Raw genomic sequence first — 16,160 nt, 5'->3', positions numbered from 1 at the left:
GTGTGATGCTCTGATGTGCTAGAAATTGTGAGCGTCTTACCAACTTTGTATTGGCTCTTTCTTTGTAATGTTTTTGCACGTCAGAACGAATAGAAATACCTGTGTGTGTCTCACCAATTTTCTACCTTCTTCTTCTTAGTCGTTTCACTCTTGACAGTGTGGTCGTGGTTATCATCGTATGGTGACGAGTTTCACAACACGCCGCCATTTTCTGTTAGCTGCCTGCCTAGCACATTCATGTGTCTACCCATCCACTGCAGCTTAGATCTCATTGGTGGTTTTGTTCGTGGCCTGGTACCATCCACTCTCCCCTAGACTCGTCGCTCGATAGCCGCACCCCCCTAGCGGTATACATGGCAAAGAAGGTAAGGATGCGAGATTGCACAAGAGATGACAGGTGCTGCTTGATGTCGAGTCCCTGGAGTAGGTATTTATAGACTGGTTAGTACGGAATTCTATCCATGATACCCCAAGCATTCTTTCTTATTTTCAAGCATACTTTCTAACATTGTTCACTCTGTTAAAACTTAAAACACAATTTGTAAATCTTGTTGTAAAGCTGTTATTATTTGCACGTTTGTCATGTTTTCTGAATGTCTGCATGGATGTCAGTTTCGAAGACTTTTTACTTTGGGTTTTATAGATGTTTTACGGAAGAGCAGAGGGCCTACCGCGAGCACCGAAGTTCGCAGATTGCGGGCATCTTGCTCTGTCACTCTAATTACGCCTTAATTGGAGTAAAAGAGAAAGATGCCCACAATTTGCGAACTTCTGAGTTGGCGGTAGGTTCTCAGGAACTCAACCTCAGGCCAGTCGACGTCAAATATATGTTTACACTTTTGCACCTTACTCCTTTGTAATAAGGTGAAAATTTTAAACATATCTTTGGATTAGCTTCTATGTATCAATGTTTAGAATAATTTTACTTACAGTAGTGGTTTTTGTTTGTCATGTATAAATAGTGAGTTTATTGATGCCATACTTATTGCTTTGTGCCCATCGGATATAATTGTGTTTTGTATGGCGTTGTGTTTGTGTGTCTGTTCTATCGTTTGAAAGTAAGTACCTACCTGTATTATTTTTATGTGAACTTAGTATAACTTACCTAGGCAAGCAAACTTAGACCGACCCTTCGCGCCTGGATCTTTAAAAATTTCCGCCTTTTCTACTAACAAAGTTGGCTTGCCAGAGCATACCTATATTTTTATTTAACTATTTGTATGTCAACCTGTCTTGCGTCGCTAATTTTAACGACACAGCTATTATTAAGCTCATGCTATGCCACTTCTCGCAACCAGGCTGTTTATAAGGCAACTGCTAGTTTCCAACCATCTAGACAGTTAGTGGTTAATAATGTTGCCTAATTTAATATAAAAGAGTCCATGAAGCCTCACAGAATAAATTTTTGAATTAAATTAGGTATGGTTTGGAGCGTACTTGGGACAACCAAATGGGAAACGCCCGGTTGGACGTCCTAGGTACAGTCAGCGTCAAATACTTCGTAGCAGTCAAAGTAGCCAAATAGTTCGGTACACCATATATTTAGTATGGTGTACCGAACTATTTGGCCACTTTGACTGCTACGAAGTATTTGACGCTGACTGTACCGCTGGAAAGACGTAGTATCTTAAGACCTGTTCAACCTCAGCCATAGCGACTGGTGAGAGCTATCGCAAGACCGAGAGGCATGGCGTGATCTGGTGTCGGAAGCCAAGACTCACTTTGGGTCGTTGTATCACCGTAGTAAGTAAATTTGGTTTCTTCCCCAGCATCTCTGGGCGGAACTACAGCGCTGTTCGTCGGCGCCAGCGTGCTAACTGTTGTGGAGACGGCCCTCTTCATCATCAGACATATTGTTGACTACGTGCTCGGGAAGAGGACCGGCAGGACCGAGGTGTTGGAGTATAAGGATTAGGGAAACTTGATACAAGACCATATTTTGGAGTACAGGAGTGTTTAATTCTGATATTATACTTACTGGTGAACTTGGTTGCGAGTCAAGAAGAGGTAATTCACCAGAAATAAAGGATTCAAACTAGATTTATGTCGTTGTCCCCACTGCTCTGCTGTCGCTCTCCTTAGATATTTAGAATTGTGGTAGGGTATTCGGATGCCTATCAAGTTAATTCCCGCTTGGTCTCTCTTCTATCCACTTAAGTCTTAGTTTCATCTCCATCATCCCTCGGTGGCACTCCAGCCCTGTCGTGGGCGCCGACGTGCGGACGGTCGTGAAGACGGTATTGCACGTCAGGCACATCGTGGGCTACGTTCTCGGCATCAGGACTGATAGGAACGAGGTGTTGGAGTAGATAAAAGGATTACAGACTTAGAGAGATGAGATTTATACTAGATTGTTGTCGTTGCTTAACTTTGGCCTGAAAATCCTGAAATGCACTCTGATGAATACAGTAGTAGAACTAGTAGAACCCTTAGTGGATGGGTTAAATATTGTTAACGACGAGCTAATATTTTGTGAAACGGAAAACAACTTTAGCTCGGGACGTCGGGCCCGTTGCAACGTGTGGATCTAATTGGCCCTTAAGCACGCGGATTTATATACACCCACTTTCCGTAGCAGTGGCTTAGCGTGCCTTGGCGGGGCCCCATATAAAAATATGTTAAAAGAAAAAAAGAATGAAGGGTAAAGATTTCTCACAAAAACGCACGTTGGGAGCCCCCGTGGCCCTAAGGCCCCATATAATTGATACGGCAGATACGGCGGTAGCTACGCGCCCCTGTTCCGTAGTTCTTCCGTAGTCCTTTCCTGTATATACTCCTCCCCTCCGGTATCCACTTAATTCCTGAATGGTTGCCCTAAAGGAATGTAGGTAGGTACCTATTATTCATTTGATTACCTATGTATTTTATGCACATAAATTACTTACATACTATAAAAATATTGATAATGTTTTGAATAGAATTATATCTGTAAGTGTTTTAAGCTAACTTAATCTTTTATTTTCGTACCTAACTACTTTTCGCGCACGAAGTCCGAGTAATCCTATATGAGCCCACGAACACGCGCACGGTGCGTTTAATCAAGTTCATATATATGTACCTATACAATATCACCTTAATCCATTGCAATAAGGTGAAAAATTGTATACATATTTATGAACTCAACTGTACCGTTAGGGCACACCGTCCCGCTATCGTGGCTCGAAATTCCTGACTTCGTGAGCGATTTGTGATCTTAAGGTGCCAATTAGGCAATTACATCCACACTTCCCTATATCGGGCCCAAAATCAGTCCCGATTTCGGGCTTGATAATAGTTTCCGTTTCACGGAATATCATCACATCATTGACAATATTTGAAATGTAAAAAATACTCTGTTTCTAATTACCAAAAATGTTCAATGTTTGATATTTTTGCATTAGAACCATTTTTTTTACATTTCAAATATTGTAAATGATGTGCTGATATTTGGTGAAACGGAAAAATACTCTGTCTCGAGCTCGAAATCGGGTCTGATATCAGGCCTGATAAAGTGTGGATGTAATTGGCACTTGAAGTTAATAGAATTAAAGGTCAGTCCAGACGGTACGATCAAATCGACCGATTTGATCAGGAAATAAATTGTCGTCAAAATCCGATTTAATCACTAATTTTACCGTTATGGTGATATTTGAGCGCCCTAAATTTAAAAAAAATTGGCGTATGCTTCTACACGGCCTGATTTGATCAAGAATACCAATTTGTGATGCTAATATTCACATTTGGAGGCACTTTTAGGGTTCCGTAGCCAAATGGCAAAAAACGGAACCCTTATAGATTCGTCATGTCCGTCTGTCTGTCCGATTATTTAAATTAAGAGCGATCAGATATTACCATAAATTGTAATATTTAATTCGAATTGGTGAGATTGATGCCAATTTACTTTCTGATCAAATCGACCGATCCCGTCTGGACTGGCCTTGCATCAGATTGTTTTCCGTTTCACGGAATATCAGCACATCATTAACAATAATATTTTAAATGTAAAAAACACTTTGTCTCTAATTGCCAAAAATGTTCAATGTTTGATATTCATTGCATATGAACCATTTTTTACTTTTCAAATATTGTAAACGATGTGTTGGTATTTGGTGAAACAGAAAAATATTCTTTTTCGGGCCCGAAATCGGGTCTGATATCAAGCGCCAATTACATCCACCCTTTCCGATTTCGGACCTGATAATCGTTTTCCGTTACACGAAAAATCAGCACATCGTTCACAATATTTGAAATGTAAAAAATACTTTGTCTCTAATTGCCAAAAATGTTCAATGTTTGATATTTTTGCATATGAACAATTTGAAACCGAAAAATACTCTTTCTCGGGCCCGAAATTGGGTCTGATACCAGGCCTGATAAAGTGTGGATGTAATAGGCACTAAAGAGTTGACTTCTCATAGAAAATTTAAATTTCGCGCCTTTTTCTACTGACAAGTTGGGTGTGTTTTACTATGTGTCTTTACTTCAGTCTAGTTTCAGTACCAATTATTGATAGTACCATCGCCCACATTGTCAGCTGTCCTGGACCTTATGCCTTTGTAATAAGGTCCACCGATGGACAGTTCATAATGTTGCTGTTTGTATCATCATTATAAATTATTGTGACCATAGTGTCAAATATTGGATAGTTTACCCTATCCTATGTACAAACAAAAATTAGACCAAAATAAGTTGAATTGATTTTTATAGCCCAGACAGTGCAAGTGTTATTTTTAACGTCAAACTTCTATTAAATTATCATAGATATAATATTCCTAAATATGGAGTCTCAAGCACCAATTACTTGGCACTTAAGATTCATCCATGATCCACCATTAGACGTAGACAGTATTGCTGTTTGTACCATTATTATAAATTTATATTCTGTGCCCATAGTGCCAATCATTGGATAGTTTACCCTACGTACAAACAAAAATCATAATTATAGTAACCAGTAAACTATATGTATATGACACATATTTTAGTAGAATGTTTACTCTTATGTGGATTCAAATACAAAATAAAAGCATTTTTAATGGAAGTGAGTAACTATTTTTCTTAGAATTGACCTCTCAAGCAATTTAACTCTTGTGTTAATATTTTCGCTTTGCATTTTATTGAGGTTATTCTAACCACTTGGATTTGCATAATTTCCATTAGATTTTAGAATTCCATAATCGAGATTACATAATTATAATTTCAAAAAAATAGGAATATCAAAACGCATTGCAACTGTCAGATAGCCCCTCCCCAATTTGTATTTATTTTCGATTAACCTAACCTAACCTAAACAAACACTAAATTCGAACGAACGACCGAAAAATGTTTACAACGATGTTTAATATTATATACAACAGTTTTAGTTACACATTTTCCTTTATTTACTTTATTTTCTCTCTTGTTTACGTAGTTTTGCCGTTTGGATTGGACGTTGGACTGTTGGGCGTAGGTGCGTATTATTGTACAAGATTAAAGAAGCCAGATCCAGTGAATGTTATGAGTATATTTGGTCCAGAGCTTGGGTCTAAAGAGGCTGAAGCTAATCCCGATCAGGTTGTGCAGTGCATAGCTCATAGAGGGGCAGGTTTGGACGCGCCAGAGAACACTTTGGAGGCATTTAAATATGTAAGTTTTATCGATTTTCTCTTTTATTTAACGTTACAGTTTGTTTATATAGGCGGTCACAGAGGTAGTTTTTAGCAAATTTATTTGTTGTTTGTTTTGTGTAATGATACATTAGTGTTACATTGGTCATTTGTTTTTTTCTTATCAATTAAAATTCTAACAGTCTTATGTTTTGGAGTTAAATTTCCGATATCTGCCTGGTTCTCACATTGTCTTTTCTATACCTAAAAGTTAAGAACATTGGTTTTCACATCACCTATTCGGAAAAGGGCTTTTTCTTCCAGGGATTGGAACCGGTTTTTTGGATTTTTTTTTGAAATAAACATATATTTAGGTTTATTTTATACTCCAAATATAGGACTCAGTTGTGTTTTTGGATAACGACTTCGTATTATTAGATTGCCCAATTAGAAATGAAATAATTAACCAAGAACGAAAAAATACCGTTTTCGTTCCCATACAAAAAATACTGGTTTCCGATCCCTGTTTTCTTCACTGCTAGGAGGGATTGCCATAAGGAAGCCTTGACAGGTTATTCGCATAAACATACCAGGAAATCCTTATAGCAAGCAAAACACAATTAAAGCCTCATTGCTATTTAATAGTCCTGAAAATTCTATGTAAGAAAAAAATAAAAAAAGGCTGTCTATTTTTCCTTACAAAACAGATTTCACCCTATAAAGAGTAAGCTAAAATTATGTAAATAAATAATAATAACAAAAAAACATTCAAAATGACTCATTAGGCGGGTCCATGCAGCGAGGATACGCACGAGGCAATTTCCTCACGTAAAAAAACGGCCAGTGCAGAGGTGCCTCGGCTGAGCGAAACGTGGCGAGGAAAACGCGCGCGCCGTCTCGGCCGAGGCACGTCTACACTGGCCGTATTGTGCGTGAAGAAATCGCTCTGTGTGGACCCGTCTATTCATGTCAAAACAATCATTCCTCAGTGTGTAGAACGAGAATGCAACTTTGTGGAACTGGACGTACGGACCTTGAAAGACGGGCAGCTGGTGCTGCTGCACGACCAGGGGCTGCAGCGGCTCTCAGAGTCCAGCATCACAGACGTGACCGGGCTCAGTTGGGACGATATTAAGGATATTGATATTGGTGTCACACATCCTAACCGGTATGTATATATAGTTCATCATAAGTAGACAAGCTTCATTCTGACCGCCAACTCCTTCAGCTTTCAAATTTTTAGTTTTCCTTTATTTTTGGTAGAAGCTAGAAGAAATTAGTATTTTGTGAGTATATGTGTAGGTGCTAGCAAATTAATCATCTGTATTTTATAGCTGAAAGTGCTTGTCTCCTGAAGCATATTCTCAGTTGACTTCAGTATAGAAATAAATTAGAAAAGCATATTATATCTACTACTCGTTCATGATAACTATCTTTATGAATACTAGATACAGGTCATATCAGTTGTCATAACTGCCTGCCTGATTATTAAATAATAATTAAAAAAAAATTAAGTATGAATCATGACGGTTTTATGATGTATTTTTGGAGCACCCGAGCTGCATACATCGCCATTGTTAGTAGCTCGGTACAAATTTACTGTAATTAGTAAATAAATTAAGTATGAATCATGACGGTTTTATGATGTATTTTTGGAGCACCCGAGCATTGACTTTTGACTAATCTCGGTAAAGACGGGCCTAATAATGGGCCAGCACACTGGTGAACACACGAATGCGAGCCAATCGTGCAGTCCGACGCAACTAGTTGCGACCTATCGCGCACGTGATGCGAACTCATCAACCAATCGCATACCATTCCACTGGTGCGCACGAAACGAGACTTAGGACGGAATTAAAGCCCGACCAGGGGTCCTACCGCGAAAACCGAAATTCGTAAATTGCGCGGATCTTTCTCTTTTACTCTCACTAAGACGTAATTAGAATGACAGAAAAATGCCCGCAATTAACGAATTACGATTTTCCCGGTAGCCGCCCAGAAATATATGATCATTATTGACGACCGGTTTGGCCTAGTGGGTAGTGACCCTGCCTACGAAGCTGATGGTCCCGGGTTCAAATCCTGGTAAGGGCATTTATTCGTGTGATGAGCATGGATATTTGTTCCCGTGTCATGGATGTTTTCTATGTATTTAAGTATTTATAAATATGTATATATTATATATATCGTTGTCTAAGTACCCTCAACACAAGCCTTATTGAGCTTACTGTGGGACTTAGTCAATTTGTGTAATAATGTCCTATAATATTTATTTATTTTATTTATTTATTATCAAGAGGGCGCTGTTATTGTCATGTATAACTAAATAAATATTATAAGACATTATTACACAAATTGACTAAGTCCCACAGTAAGCTCAATAAGGCTTGTGTTGTGGGTACTCAGACAACGATATATATAATATATAAATATTTATAAATACTTAAATACATAGAAAACACCCATGACTCAGGAACACATATCCATGCTTATCACACGAATAAATGCCCTTACCAGGATTTGAACCCGGGACCATCAGCTTCGTAGGCAGGGTCACTACCCAAAATTCAATTTTTTTTTCTGCAAGTAGGCCTCAACAGGGCTCTTTTACAAGTCAATACAACATTTATACTAACATCATATAGTGACATGAAAAATACATAACAACATTTATAAATACAACAGCCAATACCTGGGTAAACATTACATTATAATAATCTTAAAATAAATAATTACTACAATACAATAGAGATGTGTAGTCTCTATGGTTAAAAACACATTAAATCTGGAGATGTAAAAGGTCCCCCATATCAGAGTACTAATACTAATAAAATTTGGAGGTGTAAAGTCTCTCCAAGTGTCAAAATAAAATTTATACTAAATAAATAAACCGCGTCTGGACTGTTAAACTAGCAGTCTCATAAACTAATGCTACAGAATACATAACTAGTATGTACCAAGTCAAATATATTATACAGTATGACAGAGACGTATAAACTCCACTAGGCCAAACCGGTCGTCGTTGATGGTGGTCGATGTATAGGGTGACAGTTCAGTTTAGTATAAGAAATTAAGTTCCAATGAAATTCCGCAATATGGCGCGTGATCATATATTGCTGGTCAGTCTTTATATGAACGGGCTTTATAAAGGATTAACCATTATTCATGTTGACTTGTTCTAGGCAACGCTATAAAGAAGTGAAGCTGTGCTTGCTGGACGCGGCGCTGGACTACTTGCTGGAGAAGCGCGTCCGCTGCATCATCGACGTTAAAGGCGACAACAAGGAGGTAACGTCATGCTTGCTCACCCGATTGTAAAGTAGAGACGCTTTCCAGATAGATTTTCGTACATTGACTCGCCTGTTGCTAGAGTTGGACCAAGCTAAGTTTGCAGCGATTTTTATAGCCCAGCCTGTGCAATTGTTGAGAGGGAAGAATAGGTTTGCGATCCTAGCGTTATAACGGTATTTTACAAGCTTTGTATTAACTTGCAATGTACTTATGTATGGGTGAAATCTTGCAAGTTAAATTTGACCCACTTCCCGACTTCTAATGAAGCTGAAAATTTGCATACATATGTAAGTCGGGTGACAATGCAATATTATGGTACTATCGAGCTGAACTGATGATGGAGACAGGAGGTGGCCATAGGAACTCTATGATAAAACCACGCAACCTAATTATGTTTGAAGTTTTTAGAATTGTCTCTATGAGTATTAGTTGCCTGTGGAGTAGGGTTGCCATCCGTCCGGGTTTCGCCGGATTTGTCCTAGTTTAGGGGGCATCTGGGGAGCGTCCGGGGGGACGCTTCATTTGTAGTCCGGGTTTAAAAACTAAATGTCTTGTTTAAAAAAACCTGTTGACATGTCCGGGATCTGGACTCTAAAATCCGGAGTTTTCACGCGTCTTGTCCTGGTTTCCAAATTTTAGAGATGGCAACCCTACTGAGGAGAAAAGTACAGTCAGCAATAAAAGCTTGTACCAAAAATGAAATTTTTGCCAAAAACTTATTTCCTATGAAATTCCAGTTCGGAAGAAAACGTTTTCCACTAATAAATCTTAAAAAATCAACATCAAAATTAAAGTGATTTCTTAAGATTTAGCTAGTCGAAAACATTTTTTCTCGAAATGGAATTTCATAGAAAAAATACCGTTATTTCGCTAGGATCGCCAAACTATTCTTCCCTCTTAATTCTAATATATTGGTTCAGGTCGTAAACGGCATCGTGAAGACGTTCGAGACTCGGCCCGCGCTCTACAAGTCCGCGGCCGTCACTTGCTTCAACCCTGCTACCCTCTATCAGGTACTGTTATTCTATTATTCTATTATTTTTTCTACTCGTAAACTGTAATGTTTGAATTAAGGCGCTCTTATAGACAGATTTTAGGTTTTTGAGGGGGTGAAGCAGACGAAGTGGTAAAGCAGGCAGGCGGGCGCCCCGCGCGCCGCGCTCGCAGCAAGCCTACGTCCTTATTCTGACGCCATCCGTATTCTGGTTTGTTAGTTCTGGGATCTTTTCCGGAAATTTATATTGATTATGATTTAAACTTAATGAAATTAAAAATTTGATAATTATATATAATACTAGAGTATACCGCGGCAAATTGAGAACCTAGTAAAATGATACCAAATCGTTTTGTGTCGAAATAATATTACATACTAATTCAGACAAAAGTTACAACTGTCTGCTTTAAATCATATATAGATACCTATTCAAAACTTAGCTGACCTTAAAAATGCAATAGAAGTCAATTTCGGGCAAGTAGTGAAAAAAGGAAGAATACTAGCAAAGCTAAGTAATTTGTGGAAGTGAACGTAAAAAGGTAGCATGTTTTTGCTGGTATTGAGATAACTGAAAACATAAGCATAAGGTATGCACAAGCATATGTAGCTTCAAAAAGTAGATAAATTATGCTATCTTCTCAAAAAAGAACCATGACTCTAACTGTAACGACTATTTCTATATAATTTTTTGAATTGACGACAATGAAGACGATTATAAATTTTAAATGCAAAAGTCGAGAAAACTGCTATTATTATTTATTATTTAAAGTTTATAATGGCAAAAATGCACTTATACTACTACTACTACTTCGAAGTTATATAGTAATGAGTATAATTGACTGACTTTAATTAATGTCTAATAAAGAATCAGTCTGTTGTCTGTCTACTCTGTCTGTAATCAAATATTACAAGTATATTTGACCCACTGAGGTTTCAGATGAAGTTGAAAATCTGCATACATATGTAAGTAGGGTGACAATGAAATATTATGATACCATCGAGCTAATCTGATGCATGAGAGAGGAGGTGGCCATAGGAACTCTGTGTCAAAATATCGCAACCAAATTGCGTTTGTTTGAGGTTGTTAGAATTGTCTCAATGAGTATTATTTTCTTTTGGAAAGAAGTACAGTTAAGACCTGTTCCGTAAAGTTAATTAACATACAAAACTTTCCGGTGAACAAAATTATTTTATCGTCAACTATGTTATTTATCCCATCAAGTGGTGGCCCACCACTCACGGGTCGATGCGATAGCCAGAAAGCTGTCGGCTAACAGAGGGTGGTTAGTGAGGTGTTGCCATATTTAATGGCAAAATTAAAGGCTTTGAAGTATATTTACGCTCTTCTAGCGCCCAAAAGTAGCTAGCGAGTTAGACAAGGAAAACATACATACACACGCTTGTTAACGCTTGGTTGCTAAGGACCATTCATCCGAGATCGAACGCCTAGGTCGAGTTCTGTCTTGATTGTTAAAGAGGTTATTTTGTAAATACACGGTACCCTCGAGGAAACGGAAAGATTTTAACAGTATATTCCGGATCGTATTTAGAGGCAAAAATGTCATATAAACTTTTTTAATTCGCCTAGTTTCAGAGTTAATACCAATTTAAAAAAAATATTTTTCGTTGTGTTTTAGTGCATAACGCCTTTTTGATGGCTATGTCGCCAGTCGCCACTTTGGGACCTAGTCTAGACTACCTTCTTGACAGATATCAAAGTCACAAGGTACCATTTGAATAGACTAATTTTTACGAAAAAGAATGTACCAATTTATATTAATCCATAAATTTTCCAAGAACATGAACTTAATATGTTTAAAAACATACAAAAAGTAAAAAAAAAAAACAATTTATACTTGCGGAATTGACTTAAACTTGTACATGAAATTCTTCTTATGACCTCAGGAATACGTGGTTAAAAAAAATCCGTTTCCTCACGGGCACTTTTTATGACTTAACCTTTGAATTTTAAGCCCTACGTAGAAAATTAATTAACAATTACCTCCAATCATAACTTTGTTTTGTGGTGGTAGTCATTTTTAATAAGGAAACTGGAAAACTGTCACTGTTGCTAGGTTTGATTAGTTAGGTGCATGTGGCGAAATGCATAAACATTACAATAATTTAACAACAACAAGGACAACTTCAACAGAAGGACATGATGTCACGATCCTCAGCATTGAGGGACCAAGAAGAAGAAGACAATAATTTAATTGTTCTATTCGAATAGCGTATTTAGTGCTTATTCTAACGATATATTATTATTATTATTGGGGTTTCGGGCCTTTGAGTGCCACGTCGACCAGGTAGTGATCTATTGTGACAGCCCTTTAAAGTTCATTACTGATGCCCGTTGAATCCAGGAAATTCCAGATTCTTTGGGCCGTAATGTTCTGTACCTCATAGGGTTACAATACGTGCCGCCCTAGGTGGGTACTTCTTTTTGACATTAGTGGTCCACAGGAGCAGAGAATGTGCATTGCAGTCTCCTCTGACTCATGGCAGAACCTGCATGTCGCGTCTTGTTTCTTCCCAATTTGAAACATGTGTTTGTTCAACTTACAGTGTCCAGTCAATATTCTGGTCACCGCGCAGGTTTTATGTCTTTTGAGCTCTAAGAGCTCCTTAGCAAATTTGTTGTTGAACCCTTTGATTAGAGCTTTCGAGTGTTCTTGTCCTTTCACGAGTTTGAGCATTGAGGGACCAAGAAGAAGAAGACAATAATTTATTCGAATAGCGTATTTAGTGCTTATTCTAACGATATATGCTTCAATATATACTTTTATACATAGATAAGCTTAAATAGTTGAATTTGTAATATTCTCTAAATCCGCGCTGAACACCCGACGGGGCCCCGCCACGTGACTACTTTTTACGTTTTGGCTTCTGCCACTTGAAGGGATATACTATAGGCCTTGACTAGTGATTCATTTCAAAATAAACTATTTTAATATATACATATTACACATAAGCACCCTAATGCAAAAATGAAGAAAATATATTTTGCGAAACTTTCGATCGATTTTTCCACTTATATTTTGTATTGGCAGGAAAAATAGTAAAAGCATATCACAAAGACATAACAAGGTCCAAGGTTTTAAAGAAGAAGGTAAAATTGGCTGAGACCTGTAATTGACGGCAGAGTGTCATCGAAATTTATACTTGAAAAAAGAAATAAAATGTCACCTATATATATAATATAAAATTTCATACAAAACAGAAATAGCATGGTATAATAGTATTATACCAAACTTTTACAAAGGACTTTATGTTTAACATTATCAAAAATGGAATTTAGTTACATTCTTGAATTTACAGAATAATTAACCAGTGAAATAAAAATATTGGCGAGAGGTACAAATATATACGAACTTCCGAACCGAGTACTTGCAAAATTTTGAATGGAATTTGAAGGGTAAATATCACTCCTGCTCACCTTACAAAATAAAATAGTTGATAAATGTTGTAAATAAAGTCTTAAGTGTATACCATATGAAAGTTAATAAACCAGAAATACCAAACAAATTCAACACTTATAACATAAACTATTACAGCCATTTGAGCACTTCCACAAAAACGTGAAATGGTACCTTTCACTAAGCACTATTTAAATCCCACATATTTAAATCCAGTATATCTCCTGCATCCTGTATGTGTTAAAAATGAAGCTGTTCCAATATAATGACTTATATAAATTAAACAAGCGGATTAATTTTATTTGTTTACGTTTAAAAATAGGTATTCAATTTGATTATTACTGTAATAGCCATTTAAAATATTATTTTACCTAAATTGATAATTAAAAGTAGGTACCCCTCACGACATAAGTACTACTGAATTTTATACTTAGCAGTGTTTTTTAAAATGTACATGTATTTTACCTTCCTCGTATTAAAAATGAAAAGTAGAGTGTTCAACTCGGGTGCAAGGCACCATTTCATCATTTGGTTAATCGTGGCTGTATGCCGGACAGGTGCGTGTGTAAAACTTGTCAAAAAAGATAATATGTAGGATGGATGTCTGAAATGTCACCGTATTTAAGAATCAATTAGCTTAAAAATTAGTTTTTTCTTCGTAAGAGTGATGAAAACATTGTGTGTATAACATATTTGTGTATTTATAGTGTGATTATCCATTTTATGTAACGTCCGCTAAACTAGCACAGGTCCGACGCTGACAGTGGTCACGGGCGTACTGGCGTACTGACGGTATTGCCGCGCAGGGTAACGTTTAGTAGACAAAATGTTGAATTCATAATTATGAATGAAAAATTTAACGCATCGATAAACTGACAAGCAAAATGTTAGAGTTACTTAAAAGCTATTGAATGAAGTAAATTTCACATTGATATTCATCATAGTACTTCTAAAATATCGAAATAAATACAGTTTTAAGCATATTTTCAAAGCAAAAATCTATCGAGAAAAAGATGAGCCATCGTGTTTCTGACAAGCATACGGCTAGTTCAAAGACTGAAGTTATACATACTAGAAAATAATCGATGAAATCCTTGTACAAGCCTGTAAATATCGATTTAAAAATAGCGCATTTTACTATACACCGCGCCTTAAGATTTAGTATACCAAACTATAATTGCATACTTTTCATGTATGGGCTCCCAACTCAACTATAATATTCATTTCGAAACGGTTTAGTCAACTATAATGAAATGGACCAATAACAGCTCGCCGCGGTCAAGAGGACGAAACAAAACGATAGCTCAAATGAATTATTTATTTATTTTAGGTTGTATAGTAGAAACTATTGCTTAATAAGTCATAAACGCACATGTGACACCCTTAATATAGTCAACTATAATATTCATTTTGATACGCTGTTGTCAATCATAAAAAAAGATTGAGCAATCGCGTACCGCGTACATAGAGAAGACTAAACGGGCGCGGGGCGAATATCGCGCGTTTATGTCTTTTGTGTTACATGTTTGTCTACTGAGATACTTATCAATTTTCATTGATTATTTAGCTTTTAATAATATATAATAACTCAGCCTATATACGTCCCACTGCTGGGGACAGGCCTCCTCTCATGCGCGAGAGGGCTGGGGCTATAGTCCCCACGCTAGCCCAATGCGGATTGGGGACTTCACATACACCTTTGAATTTCTTCGCAGATGCATGCAGGTTTCCTCACGATGTTTTCCTTCACCGAAAAGCTAGTGGTAAATATCAAATGATATAATTTCGTACATAAGTTCCGAAAAACTCATTGGTACGAGCCAGGATTTGAACCCAAGACCTCCGGATTGAAAGTCGGACGTCATATCCACTCGGCCACCACCGCTTCCTCCGCTTAGCTTTTATAGTAAAATAATAGTTTAAAAAACGCTAGAAAAAGACGCTTTTATAAGTGCACGTAAAAACCAAGCCAGTGCCTATCATCCGGCTTCTTCATCAGACCTTGAAACCTAATCGTGGTCAAAGTTCATTACAAGACTTTACTAACAAATCCAAACACAGCTATGATATTCCATCATGAAGTTCCAGTTCATATCTTCCGGCTCCATCATCAGAGCAGTTCGACAGTACCATATTATTGTATTGTCATCAGAACTACATACAGCTGCCAATTTTCATGACGGTACGATCCTTGGAAGATGGTTAAATTAGTTACCTTAGATTCCATTACATAGTTACATACAGGTCGACCTAATAAAAGTGTGTTAATAGTACATTACGATACAAGTGCGAAAAATAGGAAATTCGGAACGAGTGGCGATAAATTAAAACACGACCGAAGGGAGTGTTTTAAATCGACACGAGTTGCGAATTACCTATTCGCACATGTATCGTACAACGTTTTACAGTACATATGGCCCTTTAAATGTTCGACACAGTAACGTAATATGCTAATTTTCGCACTAGTGCTATAAAGTAGCACCATATGTACTGTAAAGTATTATTTTAGATGACTCGTAAATAAAGTACTGTATACAATAGTGATGTAATCAAGCTTTTCAATCTCGTACCTTACTTAGGTAACTCAGCAAGCTTCGTTGCCTAAACACGGTACTCGACTGAAAAGCTCTCCATTATATTACGGTTGTATAATATACTATAAAGTGACGCATCGTTAAACAATATAATCTAAAAATGCGGCGCTTGCTTCCCGAAGCCCGCGCTCATGCCGATCGATAGTTCGCGCGTAGTTTTTTTGGTGCTACATAGGCTACGGAAACTGCTTACCATCAGGCCGTATGCTTGTTTGCCACCGACGTAGTATAAAAAAAAAGTAGGGGTACTGATGAATCCGTTACTTGACGCTAGATGACTACGAAAATAATAAACGTTTTGATA

At 37.3% G+C, this 16,160-nt stretch overlaps 1 protein-coding gene across 1 annotated transcript in view; it reads left to right on the top strand.

The window, feature by feature from the left end:
• LOC133531312 (uncharacterized) overlaps positions 1–16,160 on the top strand; it is a 35,752-nt gene that overhangs the window by 17,290 nt on the left and 2,302 nt on the right. The window contains exons 10-13 of the mRNA XM_061869446.1: positions 5,387–5,601; positions 6,551–6,729; positions 8,744–8,849; positions 9,773–9,865. Of these exons, the coding sequence (XP_061725430.1) occupies positions 5,387–5,601; positions 6,551–6,729; positions 8,744–8,849; positions 9,773–9,865 (593 nt within the window). The remainder of the gene's footprint in view (positions 1–5,386; positions 5,602–6,550; positions 6,730–8,743; positions 8,850–9,772; positions 9,866–16,160) is intronic.

Source organism: Cydia pomonella, chromosome 25 (genome assembly GCF_033807575.1).
Source record: "Cydia pomonella isolate Wapato2018A chromosome 25, ilCydPomo1, whole genome shotgun sequence".
Lineage (NCBI taxonomy): Eukaryota > Metazoa > Arthropoda > Insecta > Lepidoptera > Tortricidae > Cydia > Cydia pomonella.
This window is presented reverse-complemented; position numbering and strand designations above follow the sequence as displayed.